The sequence below is a fragment of the Cryptosporidium hominis genome, assembly GCF_000006425.1.
Source record: "Cryptosporidium hominis TU502 chromosome 8 CHRO018015, whole genome shotgun sequence".
NCBI classification, from domain to species: domain Eukaryota; phylum Apicomplexa; class Conoidasida; order Eucoccidiorida; family Cryptosporidiidae; genus Cryptosporidium; species Cryptosporidium hominis.
Window position 1 is genome coordinate 1 of NW_667363.1, and position 19,373 is coordinate 19,373.

The 19,373-nt window shown below is 33.2% G+C and overlaps 11 protein-coding genes across 11 annotated transcripts; 3 read left to right on the plus strand and 8 right to left on the minus strand.

Moving 5' to 3' along the window:
• Positions 1-852: 852 nt before the first annotated feature.
• Positions 853-4,581, minus strand: Chro.80049 (DNA repair protein). The annotated part of the gene is made up of 1 exon (XM_662066.1): positions 853-4,581. One exon carries the CDS (start codon positions 4,579-4,581, stop codon positions 853-855), a length of 3,729 nt encoding a protein of 1,242 aa, XP_667158.1.
• Positions 4,582-5,007: 426 nt separating this feature from the next.
• Chro.80048 (vacuolar ATP synthase subunit E) lies at positions 5,008-5,676 on the minus strand. The annotated part of the gene is made up of 1 exon (XM_662067.1): positions 5,008-5,676. The coding sequence occupies one exon, from the start codon at positions 5,674-5,676 to the stop codon at positions 5,008-5,010; it is 669 nt and encodes a 222-aa protein (XP_667159.1).
• Positions 5,677-6,336: 660 nt separating this feature from the next.
• Positions 6,337-7,836, minus strand: Chro.80047 (asparaginyl-tRNA synthetase). The annotated part of the gene is made up of 1 exon (XM_662068.1): positions 6,337-7,836. One exon carries the CDS (start codon positions 7,834-7,836, stop codon positions 6,337-6,339), a length of 1,500 nt encoding a protein of 499 aa, XP_667160.1.
• A 626-nt stretch (positions 7,837-8,462) lies between these two features.
• Chro.80046 (hypothetical protein) lies at positions 8,463-8,696 on the minus strand. Its single annotated transcript, XM_662069.1, has 1 exon — positions 8,463-8,696. One exon carries the CDS (start codon positions 8,694-8,696, stop codon positions 8,463-8,465), a length of 234 nt encoding a protein of 77 aa, XP_667161.1.
• Positions 8,697-9,536: 840 nt separating this feature from the next.
• Positions 9,537-9,938, minus strand: Chro.80045 (hypothetical protein). The annotated part of the gene is made up of 1 exon (XM_662070.1): positions 9,537-9,938. One exon carries the CDS (start codon positions 9,936-9,938, stop codon positions 9,537-9,539), a length of 402 nt encoding a protein of 133 aa, XP_667162.1.
• Positions 9,939-11,215: 1,277 nt separating this feature from the next.
• Positions 11,216-12,847, plus strand: Chro.80044 (hypothetical protein). The annotated part of the gene is made up of 1 exon (XM_662071.1): positions 11,216-12,847. The coding sequence occupies one exon, from the start codon at positions 11,216-11,218 to the stop codon at positions 12,845-12,847; it is 1,632 nt and encodes a 543-aa protein (XP_667163.1).
• Positions 12,848-13,404: 557 nt separating this feature from the next.
• Positions 13,405-14,127, plus strand: Chro.80043 (hypothetical protein). The annotated part of the gene is made up of 1 exon (XM_662072.1): positions 13,405-14,127. One exon carries the CDS (start codon positions 13,405-13,407, stop codon positions 14,125-14,127), a length of 723 nt encoding a protein of 240 aa, XP_667164.1.
• Positions 14,128-14,259: 132 nt separating this feature from the next.
• Positions 14,260-15,294, minus strand: Chro.80042 (DNA-directed RNA polymerase I). Its single annotated transcript, XM_662073.1, has 1 exon — positions 14,260-15,294. The coding sequence occupies one exon, from the start codon at positions 15,292-15,294 to the stop codon at positions 14,260-14,262; it is 1,035 nt and encodes a 344-aa protein (XP_667165.1).
• Positions 15,295-15,591: 297 nt separating this feature from the next.
• On the minus strand, positions 15,592-15,870 carry Chro.80041 (hypothetical protein). Its single annotated transcript, XM_662074.1, has 1 exon — positions 15,592-15,870. The coding sequence occupies one exon, from the start codon at positions 15,868-15,870 to the stop codon at positions 15,592-15,594; it is 279 nt and encodes a 92-aa protein (XP_667166.1).
• A 479-nt stretch (positions 15,871-16,349) lies between these two features.
• On the plus strand, positions 16,350-17,507 carry Chro.80040 (hypothetical protein). The annotated part of the gene is made up of 1 exon (XM_662075.1): positions 16,350-17,507. The coding sequence occupies one exon, from the start codon at positions 16,350-16,352 to the stop codon at positions 17,505-17,507; it is 1,158 nt and encodes a 385-aa protein (XP_667167.1).
• A 12-nt stretch (positions 17,508-17,519) lies between these two features.
• On the minus strand, positions 17,520-18,422 carry Chro.80039 (hypothetical protein). Its single annotated transcript, XM_662076.1, has 1 exon — positions 17,520-18,422. The coding sequence occupies one exon, from the start codon at positions 18,420-18,422 to the stop codon at positions 17,520-17,522; it is 903 nt and encodes a 300-aa protein (XP_667168.1).
• Positions 18,423-19,373: the final 951 nt, after the last annotated feature.

Genomic DNA, 19,373 nt, shown 5'->3' on the forward strand with positions numbered 1-19,373 from the left:
TTATTCTCAGCTTCCTTATTCTCTGATAATAAAGCAATATTTTTAATGTTAGTATGCTTTGATAATAAATACACTAAAGCAGAACCCATTACTCCGCCTCCAATTACTAATACATCTACTGCATTCTTTCTTACTCCTTCTTCTTCAACTATCGGGTGTAAATCTTTCTTATATTTTATTTTTGTTATGTTGATATTTCTCCTTTCTAACCCCCTCGATAGATAAGAATTACCCATAGATATTACTTTTTTATTAATTATTGATGACCTTAGACAGGTTCTACCCATTATTCTCTGTAAATTTAACATTTTATTTTTAGCCTTTGATGCCTTCTGAGGAATATAATTCACAAATACTTTTTCAATTTGTTCTTCAAATCAATATAGTAGTCTTTTAAGCCCTTTATCTACTATTTTCCATCTTTTCCTAATTGTAGATTACCTAGCTTTCAACTATCTAACTTCAAATATATCTTAGTAATATCTCCTATTTATATTCAAAGATATATGAGAAAAAAATACATATAATAATTGAAAAAATAATTTTCACCTCAAAAATTTTTTGATTAAGTGGTTTCCCGCCGCTTGCATTGACTTGCAAATTTGCATGCATGCAACTCATGTGGATGAAATTTTTTTGTTTTAATCAGGTTGTGAGGAAATAAGCATGAAATTTTTATGGTAAATAAGATTTATCATTGATTAAAAGAATTAGGGGAAATTATGACATAAAAATTACTCAGTAATAAATAAATTAAAGTTATTACTTATCTAGAAAGTCTTTTGAGGGCAGAAAAGAAGAAAAAAAGACTTTTATTTGGTAAATTTTGAAATAAAAAATACATGAAATTAATTAGGATAATGATTCCAGACAGTTTAGAATAGATTTGTTGTTGTTCTTGAAAAACTCTTGTATTTTAGAAAAGTTATCTTGGCTTAAAACATCCATTAAAAGCTTCTTAGTCTCAGAAATGTTCCTCAAAAGTAAAGTGGAAGACTCCACATCTTTAGCTAAAGCCACTGAATTATCAATAACTTCTTGTGGTATCCCTGCTAATTGTGCAACATTCATACCATAAGATTTTGGACAAATACCAGAAATGAACTTGTATAGAAAAGTAATTGATCTTGTTTCATTATTTAGCTTTAAATCCATATGAAATGGAAGAACCTTTGTGTCATTTGAAAACTCATCGCAAAGTAAGTGAAGATGAGTTGAAAAAAGACACCTGCATTTGATTACTCTTGAAATGTATTCAAGAGTGGCAATAGAAATTGCTGTCCCATCAAAAGTTGAAGTTCCCCTTCCAAGCTCATCAATAATTACCAGGGAATCCTCAGATGAATGATTAAGAATATCAGCTGTCTCTTCAAGCTCAACCAAGAATGTGCTTTTCCCTTCAATAATTAAATCATAAGCACCAATTCTAGTGAAAATCTTATCCACTGCTGTTAATCTACACTCGGATGCTGGTACATAGCATCCAATCTGAGCCATTATTACAGAAATACATGTTTGTCTAAGAATTGTAGATTTTCCACCCATATTAGGCCCAGTAACTAAAGAACAAGGAGCTGGTGAGGAACCTCCGTTCAACAATATATCATTGGGAATATAATTAGTTTTGAGTTTAGCTACAACAGGATGTCTGCTCTCCTTGAGCTCTAACATAGGTAGCCCATTGGTTTCTTCTTTAGAGAGAAAAACTGGCTTGCAGAATGGACCATCTGAAGTATCCAGTGAAACTAGAGCCAAGGAAGATAATACGTCTAACTGAGAAATTGAATCTGAAATTCCCATAAAAGATGATAATTCTGAATGAAACTCTTTGCACATAAGATGTAAATAAGGGAATAAACTCTTCTCTAGCTGCTCCTCCTTATATTCAAGATCGTATACAAGTTGCTTAATTTCTTCAGTATGAAATCTCACGTAACCCTTCTTTGATGATGTAATTTCTGCAGAATCTGGGAATCTTGACTTTGGAATGCTTTCTGGGCATTCTACCTCGTACCTGTATTTATTGTTAACAAAAGAAATTGCTGTAGTATTCATTTGTTTACTTATTCTCTTGAGTTCCTCATCAAAACATAACTTTGTCTCATTTATGGACTCTAATAGATCATCATATTCCTTGCAATTACCAGGAACAGGAATCCAATCCTTACCATTTGAATCCAAAGTAACCAAAGATCTTAATCTTTCAGTAGTAGCAAATATATTCTCAAGGAATCCCTCAGAAGATTCATCCTTGATTCCAGTTAAAGCAGCCAAAAGCTTAGGCATATCTTTTCTTAGGTTCTCATCCCCAAAAACACGAATAATGCATTGAAGAACTGAGTCAAAAAGATTCATTGAGTTAACAAACTCATCAAACCTTCTTTGAACAACGTTCGAAAAGTAAACTGCTCCTCTCTTATTCTGCAAAACACCCGAAGTAATTCTGTTTATCAAACGCTCAAAATCTAGGTGTTGTGAGTACTTCTTTCTTGAACCTCTTGAAGCTGAAGATGCTGACCTTTCAATAGCTCTAAGCTCATCTCTAAATTCATACAACTTTTCAGAGTTATCCATTAACCACTTAACCGAGTCTAAGCGTTCATTAATCCTATCAGTGTTGACCAAAGGATATGTAATCCATCTTTTTAATAATCTAGTTCCTCCTGGAGTAATAGTATGTTTTAAAAAGCCAAATAGAGAGTTCTTTTCATCACCATGCTGAGACTGTAATAATTCTAAGTCCTTTATTGCTCCAACATTCACTATCAGATGCCTAGAAACAGATGGATCATACTCAGTAAATGTTCCTGTCATAATTAATCTATCGCAAAGTAATATTGTTGTTAAGTACCGAAAAGTACCGGATAATGCACAACATAGAGATTTTGATTCATTGCAAAGATGGTTTACTACCTCTGGAACCGGAACATTTAGCTTTTCAAAAGTCTCCAAAATATCATTAATTGCTAAAACTGAGTCAACAAAATCTCTAAAGTTGGTTAGCTGGATTGAAGGGACAATGGAACTCAAGTATCTCAAAATAGACAAAGGCATATTCCCAGGTAAATATGCAATTTCCTTTGGTTGTACCTGGCATACAATTGTCCTGACTTGCAAAAATTGGTCTCCCTTCTCCTCAATATTTATAAGTTCTGCCTTGCCTGTAGTAATATCAACACAAACAACTCCAATCTCGTAAGCCAAATCTTCAGAATCTTTCTTCGAAAAGTATAAAGTCATTAAAATGCTGGCCATATCGCTTAACATATCAGGGCGTACCAAAGTACCATTTGTAAACACCTCGTTTACGCTCCTCTTTATTGCTTTATCTTTCTTTACCCCTCTTGATGCACTTCTATTTCGCTCTTCCAACTCCTTTGGAGTCTCCATTTGCTCCACTACAACCACTCTATATCCTAACTCCACTAGCTTATTTGCATATGCATGCAAAGCTGTCTCAGGAAACCCAACATGCGGCTTAGAATCCGAAGATGTCCATCTTAAATCACAATGTTTCTGACAAATATAAGCGTCTATATAAAATAACTCGTAAAATTTCCCCATTTTAAAGAACAATAGCTTATCAAAGTGTTCTTTCTTAAGCTCCCAATACTGCTCCATTGCAGGAGTAAAGTGCATTCTCTCCTCTTTTGCCTCTCTACTATTTGAACTTGGTACCCAAATTGTTGATGGGTCATAACATGGATCTAAAGGACGAGTACCTTTGGAATCCCTAATATTTCGTAATTGAACCCAAGATGGAAGTGAGAAATTACGACCTATTTGAAGCATTGCCTCGACGTAATCCCTAAATAGCAGACTACTCTGTGCCGCAGCTGTACCAAGGAGTTCTTTCCCCAACTCCTCATCTGCATTTATTACTGAATCTCCTCCTTCTTGAAACTTTATTTCCGTCTCTTTTCTACGGGATTTTGGCAGGCCCTTTCCTAAATCTGTAAAGTCTGAAGGAATCTTTTCCTCAATTTTCGCTGCCATTTCCGCCTCCAGAACCTCATCATCCTTAATATCGTACCCAAAGTTTGAGATATCTCCATCTATCTGTGAAGCTGGTAAACCACTTCTTTCATTATTGTTGTCTTCCAATCCATCATCATTAAATCTCCTTTTGATTCTACGTGAAAGAATCTCCGAATCTGAATTTAGTTCCTCGTCTGAATCACAAATTCTTCGAATTCTTCTTCCTGTTGTTTCCACACCAAAGTTGTCAGATTTTAGGTTTTTTGACTTACATGGTGTAGTCTCACATGTAGTTGCATTCCCATCTGCTGAAAGCATTTCTAAATCTCTAAGTCTCCTTGTTGAATCTCTATTTATAGATTCCAACTTTTGTTCACTAAAACTCAGTTCTGAATTCAAAAGCTCCCTTTCAATATCTTTGTCTTCGCTCATTAATATATCGTCCAACCTCGAACTTTTGTTCTTTGGAATTGGAGTTGATGTATTTTGTAAGAAATTACTTGCTTCCTTCTTAACTCCAGGTTTTGGAGAGAAGAATGAAAGGATACTTGACTGGCGATCTCCTCTCTGAGAGCTTAAATTTTGTTTTGGTTTCTTATCCATTTTTTCCAAGCTTTAAACTTTTCTCTTATGTGCAAATGACGACGTTACTAATTTACTAACTGAAACTCAACTTCCTATAAATAAACCTTATCTTGAGAAGCTTCTAATGAAAACATTTACTCTTAATTCACACTTTATTCTAAACTTGACAGAAAAAAAACAACGCAAACAAAAGTTGCTTTAATTCCATTTAATTCCAACTTTGATTTCAAGCTTTTTCCTAAAATCAGTGTGGGAAAAAAATAATTAACCGGCAAATTTCTATGACAATTTCCCCTATACCGGCATTTATGTAATTTACGTAAGTAAATGCATTCACAGTAAATTAAAAAAAAAGACGTATAAATTTAAAAATTATGGATAATTCTTAAATACAAATAAATACAGCTAATACTTTTCTTCTTTTTGAAATCTTTTCTGCTTCAATTAAGCAGCCTTTGGGAAAAGAGTAGATCTTATGATTGGAGCGTCATTTTGAATGACTAAGTCCAGTCTTGCGTCCAAAGTATTGTTGCAAACAATCTTACCATCCAAATTAGTGACCATAACTCCACCAGAGCAGTATTTGGAATTCTGCTCAACACTTGTAGGAGCAGGGAAAAGGAAGTTCTCCTTGTCAACCTTAGCCTCAACATTCATTGAGACACCGCATTCCTTCTGTAAAATCTCCTTATATTTCTTAATAGCCTTTGGAATTGCGCTTTCTACAACAGAAACATCAGACTTTCTACACTTTACAATTACTGTTGGTTCCAAGAGCTTCAACATTGCCTGAGTAAGTAAATCTACCAAAAGTGGCTCGTAGACGGTTGGATTAGTAGAAATTTCGCACATTTTCTTTCTTGTTTGTTGTACTACTTCAGTTAAAACTTGTGCTCTAGCTGCCATCTTCTTAAGTCTAGCCTTATTAATTGCAGTACTTCTAGCGATTGCTCTTTCAACCTCTAATCTCTTAACTTTCTTCTTGAGATCCTGACGAATCTGCTCTTTATAGCTTTGAACTAACTTCAACTTTTCAATATTAAAATCTTGTAAAGCCTTCGCCTCAATTTCATTTGCTTTGTCCTTGGCTTCATTTAAGATGAAGTTAATCATCTGTTGAATTTGCTTTTGTGCTTCAATATCGTCCTGAATTAAAGAAAGAAAAATTAATATATATAGTTACATTAATATTAAAAACTTACCATTTTCAAAGTTCTTTAGATGTAATACCAAAATATGCTTATCGATTAGAAATATTCTATATGTTAATTAGTATTCGCTGAGATCCTTAAGCTACTAATTAAACAATATAAAGAATTAGTATTCTTCTAACTAATAAAAAAAAAATTGCGCTAAAATTTTCAAATTAGAATTTTGATGCTTTTTTTACCTCAGAAAGTTAAATCACGAAAAAAAAGAGGTTTATATAGAAAAAAAATAATTTATTCCTATTTACTTATTAATTGGCCTCCAAAATTTATTTACCTGCATTTGCGGGATATTTGCCGCCCGAATTCTGGCGCCACAGTGCGAATTTTATTGCTACCCTAAATGGGGATGTAAAAAAGAATAAGAATGCGCTGAAATAAATTCAATTGAAAGAAGAATGTGAGAGAAATAAACAATATGTGAATTAATCTAAGAAAATACTAAAATGCTAAGTACACTGAAGAAAGCCGAAGCACACAACACTTATTCACCAGCAGCTACGACAAAGGATTGAGCAATGTAGGAAATCAAATTAATGTAAATTAACGCAATGAGTTCTGGGCATTAGAATTCGCAATGATTGGGGTATCTAGGGAATGGTATGACGTCACGTACATTCTCTACGCCGGTAACCATCATGATTAGTCTTTCAAATCCTAAACCAAACCCTGAATGTGGAACAGAACCATACTTTCTTAGTTCATTATACCACCAATAGGGAGCTGGATCCATATTTCTGCTCTTTATTGCGTTTTCTAATTTTTCAATGTCATCTTCTCTCTGAGAACCACCGATAACCTCTCCGATCTTTGGGACTAGGATGTCCATTGCTGCAACTGTATTTCCGTCTTCATTCAGCTTCATATAAAAGGATTTGATATCTTTAGGATAGTTGTAGATTATGCAAGGTTTTTTCTCGAGTACATCTGTAATATACTTTTCATGTTCTGAACCCAAATCCATGCCCCATGAGACAGGAACAGTAAATTCCTTATCATGAGGTTTAAGCATTTCAATTGCTTCGGTATAGGAAATTCTTGCAAATTCTTCTTTGCAAATAATCTTTAACCTTTCTACAAGTCCATTTTCTATATTTTTGTCAAGATATAATAAATCTGGCATATTGTTAATTAAAACGTATTCTACAGTGTATTTAAGAAGTCCTTCTCCAAGTTTCATGTTATCACTAAGATCAGCAAATGCCATTTCAGGCTCGATCATCCAAAATTCAGCAAGATGTCTTGTTGTGTGAGAATTTTCCGCTCTGAAAGTTGGTCCAAATGTATAAACATCAGACATAGAGCATGCAAAGTTCTCTAAAGCAAGTTGTCCAGATACAGTCAAATAAGAAGCCTTTCCAAAGAAATCCTTTTTATAGTCAACTGCCATATCTTGGCTTCCCTCAATCTTCGATGCAGGGATGTTGGAAATATTGTTTCTAGATTCAGGTGGTAAAACTGTAGTTACTTGAAACATTTCTCCTGCTCCTTCACAGTCTGCTGCAGTAATAATTGGAGTGTGAATGTACAAGAAACCGTTCTTTTGGAAATATTCATGAATTGCAAAAGCAAGAGAATTTCTGATTCTCATAACTGAGCTAAAGAACTGACTTCTTGGACGCAAGTGGCCAACTTCCCTCAAGAATTCCTTTGAATGATGCTTTTTTGCAAGTGGGTATTTTGAGGCATCACACAATCCGCAAATTTTGAGCTCATCGTCGCCTGTATTCAAAAGCAACTCTACTGACTGTCCCTGAGCTGGTGACTTTACTATTGTACCAGTTATTTTAAATGAACATCCTGCTGTTGCCTTTAAACCCTCTTCAAACCCTTTAACAGTCTTCTCCACTACACATTGTAAGTTGCTTGATGTCGAACCATCATTCAGAGATATGAAAAGCAAAGTGTCAGAGCATTGCTTTCTGACTGTTCTTGCCCATCCTCCAACTGTAACCTTCTTCCCAATATAAGAGGCCCCACCATCCTCCCCATCCAAAATGGAGGCTATCCTCAGTCTTCCAGTTACTGAATATTCAGTAACAAATTTTTTTTCTGGTTTAATCATTTTTACTTTCTGTTTCTATGCTTGTAAAAATGCTTAATAAGCAAAGATATGACATTCCCGCCCAATAATTGACTATTTGTACTGTCATTCGTCTCCTGAATTTTGCCCCACTTTTGGCGGGAACTTTGGAAGTGTGAGAATTTACGAATAAAATAAATAAAAGATGTAAATTAAAATATATAATTATAGTTAACTAGTGTACTCATACTTGTTTGTTAGAGAAGAATTCATCTAATGATTTAGATATTTCAGAAGAAATCTCTGCTGCTTTATTAATTATAGTTGGAATAAGGTTTAGGTCAAGAGTGTTCGAGTAGACTTTGTTCATTGCAACGCACTCTCCTTTTGAATTAATTGAGAGTGCAATGATTGTTTTTGAGCATATTTGTTCTTGCATATTCATATCCCATATTACTTTACCTCTAATGCATCCAGCCGAAATTATGAGGGGGATATCTTGAAAAGGAAACGGTGTGCCGGAGCAAACTGAGGGTGATACAGTATATGACACATCTTTGTTATTTTCCTTCGTTGAGATTGAGGGAGAAACATGAATTTTTGGAATTCTGCAGACGTAATTTTCAGTAAATTTTAAATACCAAATGAGGGAATTGAGAAGTAATCGCTTACCTTGTAGTTCTTAAAGCAGTATGGATTGCTATAGTTACCCAATCAACCATATTACCTCCAAAACTTAGGATAGTTGCATCAATATAAATATTCCAATAGAGTTTATTTTCTAAAATTGTAAGTTTTGAAAAATCAAAATTTTTAAAACACATATCCTTGACAATGCTTGTTATATAAAATGAATAGTCCTCCTCTGTGAATGATGGTGCTACATTGGATATTTTATCCATAATATTAGAACTAAATAGTATTAAAGCAATAATTAATAAAGAAAAATAAATTGTTCAAAAAACTTACCAATCAACATTAACCAAAATTGAGCCTCTTGTTTGTGGTTCATTCTTTCCTGTAACAGAGATTATCTCACACTGAATAAGTTTAAATTGGGTTTAAAGTAGTTTTTAATTCGAAATATTATTAACATACCTTAACAGCTACAATAATATCAAGTTCATCATTCCTTATACGGGAAGATCCATTAGCAGTAGAAATAACATCTAGAGCAATAACTATTGGCCTGAAATCGGTCAAATCTCTTCCATCATTGCGAATTCCTTGGTCAACCCCGTCTTCTAAGAATAGTTTTTCTGAGTCAGATATAGACTTCGTCATTGATTTTAAAAAGTCACAATATATTCCCAAGCAAAAAGAATTCAGTTAAACAAATTATAAGTAATATCGATGGCTATAACTACGTTCAATTTTGCACGATTATCCGCTTAAGATGTATAATTTTGTAACTTTCAGAAAAAGCGACCTCTCAATTTCCGGCCGTGTAAGAGAAAAAAGATGGCCGCCAAAACGAATATATGTTAAGTTTGGTCAACTCTCAAAAACATGTAGAAATTATAAATGAACAAATTAATAAATAGAGTGAAAATAAATGGTAAAATACCATTCAGTTGGGTCCTACCCCAATTCATTCCGAAAGATTTTTCATGAATCAAAAATACTATACTTCAATTTATTCTAACACTTTTTATATTTACATAGAATTCTATACATTCTGAAACAATCTCCTTGTTGTATTACAACAAATTATGCGCATATCCTCCAAAAAAAGTTGATGGTTAGCAACAAAACTTGAATAAACGTTTCTTTGCACCTCTCTTTCTTGGAATGACTGGACCATCTTGTACGTATTGGAAGGAGCCAGATTGAGGGAATGGATAAGCCATTCCATTTGGGTCATAAGCTCCTGCATAATAGCTCATAGGGAGGTAAGATTGAGTATCCCATTGTGCTGATGCATAATATACAGGGGTTTCGTTAGGTAGATATTGACTTTGGATGGGTGCTTGAACCTGAGTTGGATCTCCTCCATTGAATGCACTTGGCCATTGAGTTGTATAAACTGGAAATCCCTCTGGTCTCATTAAACCTGCATATTGATTGAACCCTGGAATATGTTGAGGCTGGTAATATTGTCCAGGAACCTGTTGAACCATACCCATTCCACCGTTTGGGCCCATTTGATTGACTTGAGACTGGTAAAGTACAGAAGCTGGAACTTGATTTTGACTTGTGTTTGCTTTATATTTTTCAAAATAATTAAATTGTAGATAATTAGTTGCATTCACAAATTTGTATAATCAAACCTACCTTGTTCTTCCATTGAATCGAAATTAGAAATTACCTACTATATCTAACAAATAAACTGTACGACTGGATGTGAGTATTGAGTGCTTGAAAATTGTTCAAGTTAAATATTTAAAACCTAAATACTTCAATATTCGATTTCTTCCTTTTCCTATGCTTTATTTATTACGCATGTAATTTTACATATATACAAATCCACTTACGTGGGCAAGGCGCCACCTAAATGGATCTTTTTAATCATTACAGAAAATAAATATGAGAAATTACACGATTTCTAATAAAAAACTTAGTTACTAATTATCAAATATTTATTTGTATAGTTCCTGGTTGTTTGTTATATTAATCTTTTAAGTAGAATAGTAGAAAGATTTTTTTTTATCGGCATTTCGATTTTATATTTCTCTATAAAACTTCTAATTTTAATAACTTATCACTTGAAAACACATGTTTTTAGATTTTTTTTTTTCAATTAGTCTTCTTCAACTTTAATTCCGTTGATATTCCTTAATGATAATTTTATGTGGAAAGTTCGCATGCAAATACCGGTAACAGAACTTGCAATTACGTGTTTGCATGTAAGTTGCGTAAAATTAATCATTAAAAAAAAAAAGTAATCCAGCTTTAAAACAAATTACCATATTTTTCCAAAGAAACTAAAGAAACGAGAAAATATTTTGAATTAGATATTTCCTGGATTGAAGAATAAACAAGACATCATAATTAAGAGATATAAGTCATTTTTTCTTACATTCATAACATAAAAAAGGACATCTTTAGAAAACTAACTAATCGATTACTCAAATAAATGCAAAAATGCATAAAATTTGCTGCTGAGTGTTTAAAGAATTTAAACAATAATTATATTATTGAGTTATTCCAGTGATAATACATATTGGTATGTGTGCAAATTATGTACACGTCTCTTTGAAAAGAAAATTACATGTAAAAAGTTATGGAAAAAGTTAATAGTCAAGGAAAGAAAAAACCAAGCTGAGAAACATAATTGAAATTAGATGATAGCATCCTCTTGATTAATTTGGAGCTAATTCAAAGGACTCTACAAATTATACATTCATATGTTAATTTGAGAAGAAAACTTGACAAAAATTACATTTAATTTAGGGAGTAATAAGTTAAGTATTAATAAACAATGAACTACTCAAATAAAAATAAGTTAGATGCTATGGACAGTGAGCATTTAGGATATGCAGGAATATGGCCATCTAATGGTAAAGATGCTAAGATAGTACCTATGGGTACTCCGGGAGTTCCTTTAACAGATATTTATGACGAAATGATACATTCAAACGGCCGAAATAACTCCCACAAATTAACTCCAATTGGTGACCATTCCTATCCTATACCAGTTCCTGTTCCAGTAATTACACCCAGAACCAGAGATTTAACAAGAAATATAATTCAAGGAGAAAATAAGTCTATTACTGGAAGCCAAACAGTAATGAATTCAGCAGCTTTAAGACCAAAGAGAAGGTCTTTTGAGTCTCTTAGAAATAAGAGCCAGCCACCTCAACAGAATCTGATGAGTAGCACCAGGAAAATCCCCTCTAAAACAGGATTAGGATCAAACGAATTAGACAGATTTCAGAGACAAAATGGAAATTCCATCCCAAATAGAAGGTCATTGGGTAGTGTTTCAAGCACAGCAGGAAATAACCCCGCAAATTCTAGATCAAAGAAGTCAATTAATGAAATGAACGCCAGTAATTCTGGAATTCCAAGACGAAGTAGCAGTGTAACAACAGCTCAAAGGAACAATCAGTCTAATTCTGATGTTGAGAGACACAAGGTACCTGAAGATTATGCTTCAAGGCCCAGTTTTACAGGTTGCTATTCAAATTACCCAAATAATAAAACTGAATATCCAACAGTGCCATACCCGTTTTCAATTGATTCTGATGACGGACATTTGAGAGATAATATCAACCAATCTTTTTATCAACCCCAAGAAAGACTTCCAGAGCGACAACCAAACTTTGATCAATTTCCACAAAAAAGAAATCCAACTAGAAGAGTTACTCAAAATGCACCATTAAATCCGCCATCAAATGTTAAAAATTTCATGGCTGGAAAATCCAATGCCCCTTACAATTCCAATATTACCCATTATAAGGGGGAATACTTACAAAACTATGGAGATAACTACTATAACAGAGAAGAACTATACTCGGCTCCAAATTATGGAAGAAGCTCTAGTGCTGGTAGACCAACCTTTACAAATTCATCAACCTTAAACCCATTTGATAACTGTATTCCTCAACGAATGAATAATCAATACAATTCGGAATCTCTTAACTGCTACAGTGTGCCAAATAGATATAAGAATTCTGTCCATGACTTTGCAAGAGATGATACGTTTGCAGACTCAGCTTCATGCTTAAATCCAGCCAAGACATTAATGTATTGCTTTGGTGAATACGGTGCCTTAGAGGCTGAGAAGCATATTAGACAAAACTACTCCAGTGCAAATGAAGTATTTAAACCAATGGTTTATGAAACTATTGTCTTTCCTCCAGGGTACTTTGAATACAAGAAACAGTTAGAAGAATTAAGAAAAAAATATCTCCTCGATACAAATCCAAATGCATTCTACCAAATGAAACAGAATGGTGAATTTATTGATCCTAACCCAACTAATGGAGGATGCATGTGGAAAAATGGAAAACAAATGAATAAAAAGAGGAGTCATCCTGTTTTTGTTAGAACTACAGGAACCATTGATCATTTAAACAGAATAAGACCAAGCCCTGCCTGTTATTGTTAAGTAAATGCATGAATAAAACGCCAAGCCAGACGTATTTTGATTTTAAAGTTTATTGTGCATTATAAAGAACTATCAATACATCAAATGTAAGTTACTCCACTTATTTCAGATTTAATCATTTAACAACGTAATAAAAAAGGGATTACTTTATTACTACTATACTTCAATTCAGCTCATTGATATTTTCTAACTTACTGGGATATGATAATCAAATCTTAAGCTGGGGAGGGATTAAGTAGCTACACATAAAAAAATACAAAAATCCTCACAGATTAATGGAAAACAATCAGGATTTATAAGATGAATAAGAAGAAATGCACCATTTGTTTTTGAAAAATTTATTCCCAAACTTATTGTGTAAATCCTCTATTTTTACTTTGTAACATACTAAATGTTAAATAAAGGCCCGCCAAAACACGTTTGAACTTTTCTTTAAACGCATGGAATGTTAAAACATTTTATAAGACTGCAGAATGAATGAAAGTGATTAAAACTCTTCGATTGTTGTTAGTAATTATATATTGATAGTTTCTACATGATATTAAGAAAGGATAAGAATGTCTTGCATGCTCAAGTATTGTACAATCAAAAACCAAGATCACATTAATTCGCTTTTGTGTTTAGTAAGTGAGTTGAAACCGGTAAATGCAAGACTTGATTTTCAACTAGAAGACCATGAAAATTCTATTATGGACTTTAACTTGAAAATCTTACAGACCATTTCGGAGATATATCCAGGTTTGGTTGAAAAAGCAATTTCTCTTATAGATCATGGAAAGATTGATGTGTATATTGAAAGGAAATCCTGTAGAAGATTTTATATTATGGAGGCAACTACAAAAGGACAAGATATGAGTTATCTGGTCATGAGACATTTTTGTACGTGTCATTCTTACATAGACAAAGTAGTGTTGCAAAAGAAAGAGATTACGTGTAAGCACGAGCTTGCATATTATTTGTTGGATTCAATGTATATATCTGATATTATTATTAATTCACTGGATACTGATTCTAAATTGTATCCAGAGTCTGGATCTGAAAGGGGCAGTGTTAAGAAAGAATATGAACAAGTGAATAAAATTAATCAAGAGAAAGAAGTAAACTTAATGGGTAGTTCAAATCCTTTAATAAAAGTTCACTTGGTGAGTGAGACAATGTTTTCAGAAGTATATTTAGAATATACAAGTAGGTTCTTTATAGATAGTGGTCTATTTAAGAAAATTGGGGGAAAAAATAAAGGAGCTCAAGAAATAAAGGAAAATTTAATTAGAAAAGAGTAAAACGCGTAATTAAAGATGTAAATGAATATGAATTAATGAAAAACTATATATATCAAACTATAAAAATGAGGAAACAAATAGGCCATATGAATAATAAGAGGAAGAGGATTGAACATGTTTTGTTTACAGTTATCACTGCTCATAAAACAACTTGACGGAACTCTTAATCTTCTCACCCTTCTTTCGCAAAATATCTATGGCAGTTTTAACCAGTTCAACAGGAGGAATACATCCTGTGGTTTCAATCGAAAAAATAAAGTGAAACTTGTCCTTTAAGAGCTTTATCTTATTTGGAAATTTTTCAATACATGCTCTACAGGTGGTACAGTTTCTTGGGTTAGTAGGGACAGCATTCCCAGTAACATCTTCAATATCAAAAACTTTCATAGGACATACTGTATCTCTTAGCTTAAGTGCATCCGAGCCAGAAATAGGGCCATTTGGGAAACCAAATTCAGGTAAAAGACGGTAACTTGCAGTACAAACGGGACTCCATTTTGCATGAACTCTCCCAATATTTTTTTCACAGTAAAGAATTGCCTCTATTGATTGGCCAGGTCTAAGTTTTGTAATTAATATATCATCAGTAACAACTTTCGGGGGACTCTTTCCAAACTTTTTCCTTTGATTATCACTAAGTGGAATCCATACCAAATCTTTCGAGTAAATTGCTTTACTTGTGATTCCTTTTTCGTGATTTATATCATCTTTAGTACATTTCACATTCAGTTTGAAGCAAACACTATTCTTTTCATTGAGGTCTTCATCTTCATTTCTAAATTCGATTGTATTTGGATCGATTAGCATTGGGATTAGTCCGAGTCTGTGAGCTAAAACCTCATCCTGAATTACTCCATTATTCTGGTAAATTTGGACCGTTTCGATCGCTACTGTTGGAATTTCTACCAATAAAATCCTTCTAAGAGCGTTTGCTATGGATGCATCTATTCCAGAAATGTCAAAGTTAATATAATCACTCTTAAGCTCGTTCACTTTTATATCGATCGTTTCTATTATTTCCTCAACCGTTTGTTTTCTATAATTATCTCCCTTAATAATTGAATTTAACTCATTGCTTCCTATGTAACCATATCCTCCTACATTTCTCGGGCCTTCTGTCGTACATTCTAAATATCTATTATTCCTTTCTTTCTTCTCTGAAACCATCTCGAACTGGCTCTTCTTCCTATTCCCTCCGTATACTTGTCTTGAATTTCACTCTCTAATTCTTAATTCTCAATTCCTCTTTGCCCCAGCTCGATTCTTCCCTTGAACTTTTCCTCGAATCTATATTTCTTTTCTTGTTTCTATCTATGACTTTTAATTTTCATACTTTTGGCGCCTAATGGCGGGCTTCCTGCTCCGGTATGGCCAAAATGCAAGGGCAAATAAATTGGGGGAAGGTCGTTAAATTAATTAGGTGGAGAAACTTCTGGAAAGATAGGCTTTGTGTTAATAGAATAATCAATACTTTTGTTTGTTGAAAATATTTGAAGGAATGTCAAAGGAAAAAGCCAAATCTATCGACTCTTGCGTAGGTCCTGCTCCATTTGGGATTTCTAAGGTACTGAAAGAATCTTCCAACAAGAAAGTTCTTACTGAGTTTGTCTTGTTTACAATCTCCCTAGTTTTTCTTCCGTGTGGGTTATTCTTTTTGTCACCAATTTTTCTCAGGAAATTCCTTCCAGAGCAGTCCATCTCAGTTGTTTCTGCAGTTTTTTCAGTCATATTGGTAAACATCATTTGTGGAATATATGTATATAGGTAAGTTATATATGCATTGGAAGTCAACACTCCCAAACATATTTTTGAAAACTCTCACTTTTTGAAATACATACATTCAATCTACCTCTAATACTGTTTATAAACCTTTTTATTCCTTATTCTTTTCCTATATTTACAGAGCTTTTCTTCAGGAAAAGGGAGAATGGCAGAATATGGGTCCACCTTCTACCCCAATCTCTGATAAGTCAGAGTCAAGAAAGGCTAGATAAGTACTTATTTCGTACTAATTTTATCTGAATATAATCATAAGTAACTCATTTTAAAGTTTTTATATTTCTTACGTCATTATTTCTCATTTATGCTTCTTTTGTGCGGTAACTTTGGGGTATCAATATTACTATATTGTGTTTATTTTCTCCAAGGATCTTAGAGTATATTTTTCTTAAATTTTCTTTTACTTAAACTCTTACAGGAAATAACTCTAGTTTTCTTGACAAATGAGAAAACTTCTCAAAAAGACATTGTTCTCAAATATAATTATTTTATGTCTTTATTTAGGAATCTTAAAATGTGTTAACTCACACATTTCTAATGAAATCCAAAAACAAAACCAAACTTTTGACAAGGAAAACCTAGAAAGTAAAAACACTCAAAACTTACAAGAATCAAAAAACCCCACATCTAAATTATCCCAGACAATCCTCAAAGAAGAGTTTAACTTCCTACCTAATGACGTTGAAATAAACTGGAAAGGAAGGGTACTAGTAATCGGAGACATACATGGAGATCTGAAATCTTTAATTACAAGCTTATTCCTCTCTGGAGTCATTAATAGTAACTTAGACTGGATTGCAAAGAACACTCTCCTTATTCAACTTGGAGATGTTGTTGATAGAGGGTCCCACGCTTTACAAATTTATAAGCTATTCAATAAGCTTAAATCTCAAGCTCCTTCTCTTGGAAGCAAGTTTGTGGGACTATTAGGAAACCATGAAGTAATGAATTTATGTGGACAACTACATTATGTGACAGATGAAGATTTCCAAACTTATGGAGGAAGAGATAACAGAACTTTTGAATGGTCGAAAGAAGGTTTTGTGGGTAAATATCTAAGAACAATGAAGCTTGCTATTAGAGTTAACGATTCCCTTTATGTCCATGCGGGTTTACTCCCAAAATACGCAAAACTTGGTCTGGATAGGTTAGACAAACTATCTAATGACCTATTGGAAGGAGATTTTTGTGACTTTTATTCATCTCTCTTTTTTGTGGAGGATGGACCTCTTTGGACGAGAGATATTTCCCTTGGAGAGGAGGAGAAAGCTTGCAAACTTGTTGATGAGACATTACAAATTTTGGGTCTAAGTAGAATGGTTGTTGGTCATACAATCCAACATGATAATAGGATTAACATAAAATGTGATAATAAACTTGTACTAGCAGATACTGGGTTTTCTGAAGCAATATATGGGAAACCATGTATGCTTGAGATTCTATATCATAATGATAATCCAGATCCTTCAAACTATAAGTCCTTCCATCCTTATTCTATAAACGAGCTACAAGTCAAAAGTAATCCCTCAAAACCTAACATTAAATATATTCAGGTGACCAGCCTCTTTTTAGACAAAACATCTACAAAGGATGAACTATAGAAATTAGATATATTAAATCTCCCTATTTACTAATTCTTCTATTCTATTTAATATTGAGATTAGTGAATTTTCCAAAGCTTGAGATTCATTATTTGTCTCAGAATTGTTATTTAATGTTGTTGTTGTTATATTTTCTTCTGAAGCATTATCACCTACTTTATTGTTTTTCTCCTCTATTTGAACAGTGTTCTCATAAATTATTTTGGATTCATCTATTATTTCCTCTGAATCTGGATGCTTTTCGGAAAACAACTCCTTCCATTCACCATATTCATTTTTGTTTTCACCAGTAAAAGGCAAAGACATTCTTGGAAGAAGTGTCTCACCATTTTTGAGATCTATTTCTGCTAAAGATTGATCTAATAGATGATCATTATCTATCTTTCTTCTTTTGTTATCATCCTTTTTTTGAATATCTTTTGAAATTTTCAAATCAACAGAATTAAGCCTTTGAGAATGATTAAACTTAAAAAGTTCGTACTTAGCTATCCTTTGATCAAAATCTTTTAGTAGTAGTTGAAAACTTTCTAAAATAACTTTAGATTCTTCTTCCTTTTGTACTTGAAGACTTAATGTCTCTATTTTCTGTATCAATTGAGTCCTCAGATCTTGAAGGTAGTCCATGAAAATTTGTTCATCTTCTTTTTTGGACTCTTTATTATTTGATTCCGTAGAGTCAATAACACCTTCAATTTCTAGAAACCTCTTTTCTAAAGGGTCTGGCATCAAAGGATTACCATATCTATCTTGGTAGTAATACTGAGGTCCATTATATAAGTTAACTAGGAATATTCCATCTTGGAGCATGGTGTTCAAAATGAACTTGACTTCAGGGAATAAATTACCTTTTATTTCACAATCTTGAAGAACTTTTTTAATAGTTTCTAAGGTCTCAATGGTAACAGGGATTCTCATATATTCAAAAGTTTGAGAATCCTCTTGACCATCTTCCAAACCTATTTTGTATTGGGATTTAAATATTAAAAATAACAGATATATAATTGTAACGTTGTGATGAAGCTCTTCAAGGTCAGTATTTCTTAGATTGTGGTTGGTTCTATCATCGAAAGTGTCCTGGAGACTATCCCATAATCATAATACTAACATTCAAATCCAAAATGTCTTCCTTATTTCCAGCTTTTTGATCCTTAGAACTGTCGGAATTAGCTTGAAATTCACCAATCTTTTCTTGACTAATTTTCCAAGGAACATTTTCACTTTGATAATTAGTATTATGATTATCTGGTAAATCAAGCTCTAATCTCTTATTAAAAAGACGAATAACAACACCAAGTAGAATCTGAAAGCATTCCTCCTTCTCTTCAATTTCAGTACAAAATTGTACTGCACTAAACTTCATCTCTCTATATGTTTGACTAAACAACTTAAAGGTGCCTGGATTCTTGAAATCGATCTCTCTATCCATGCTTGAAATCTTTCTCCTATAGCCTTTAAGTAGTCTTACCACATCCCTATAGTAGCATAAAGTTCTACCACATAGAACTCCTGGGAAATAATATCCTTCAAAGATGTCTCCTGGACGGAAACGCTCTTTTGCTTCATGCTCCTTATTTGACATGTGAAATCATCCATACAAATACTTCAAGGGTGGAAGCATTGAGTTGAGTTTTTTGGAATACTTTCTTCTTTTTAAATATAAGTTTTTTTTTTCTTCAACCAATTTCTTTTATTAATTTTAAGAAGCCAAGTATTTAAAGCGTAATGCATGACTTTGGCGCCAAAAAGGTGCAGATTATGCAAATTAATAGAAACATAAAAAGGAAGGATAAAAAACAAGAATAATGAGAGAAGATATGGGAAAGTTAAAGGAAAAGGAGTGGGAATATACAACATTTAAGAAAAGAA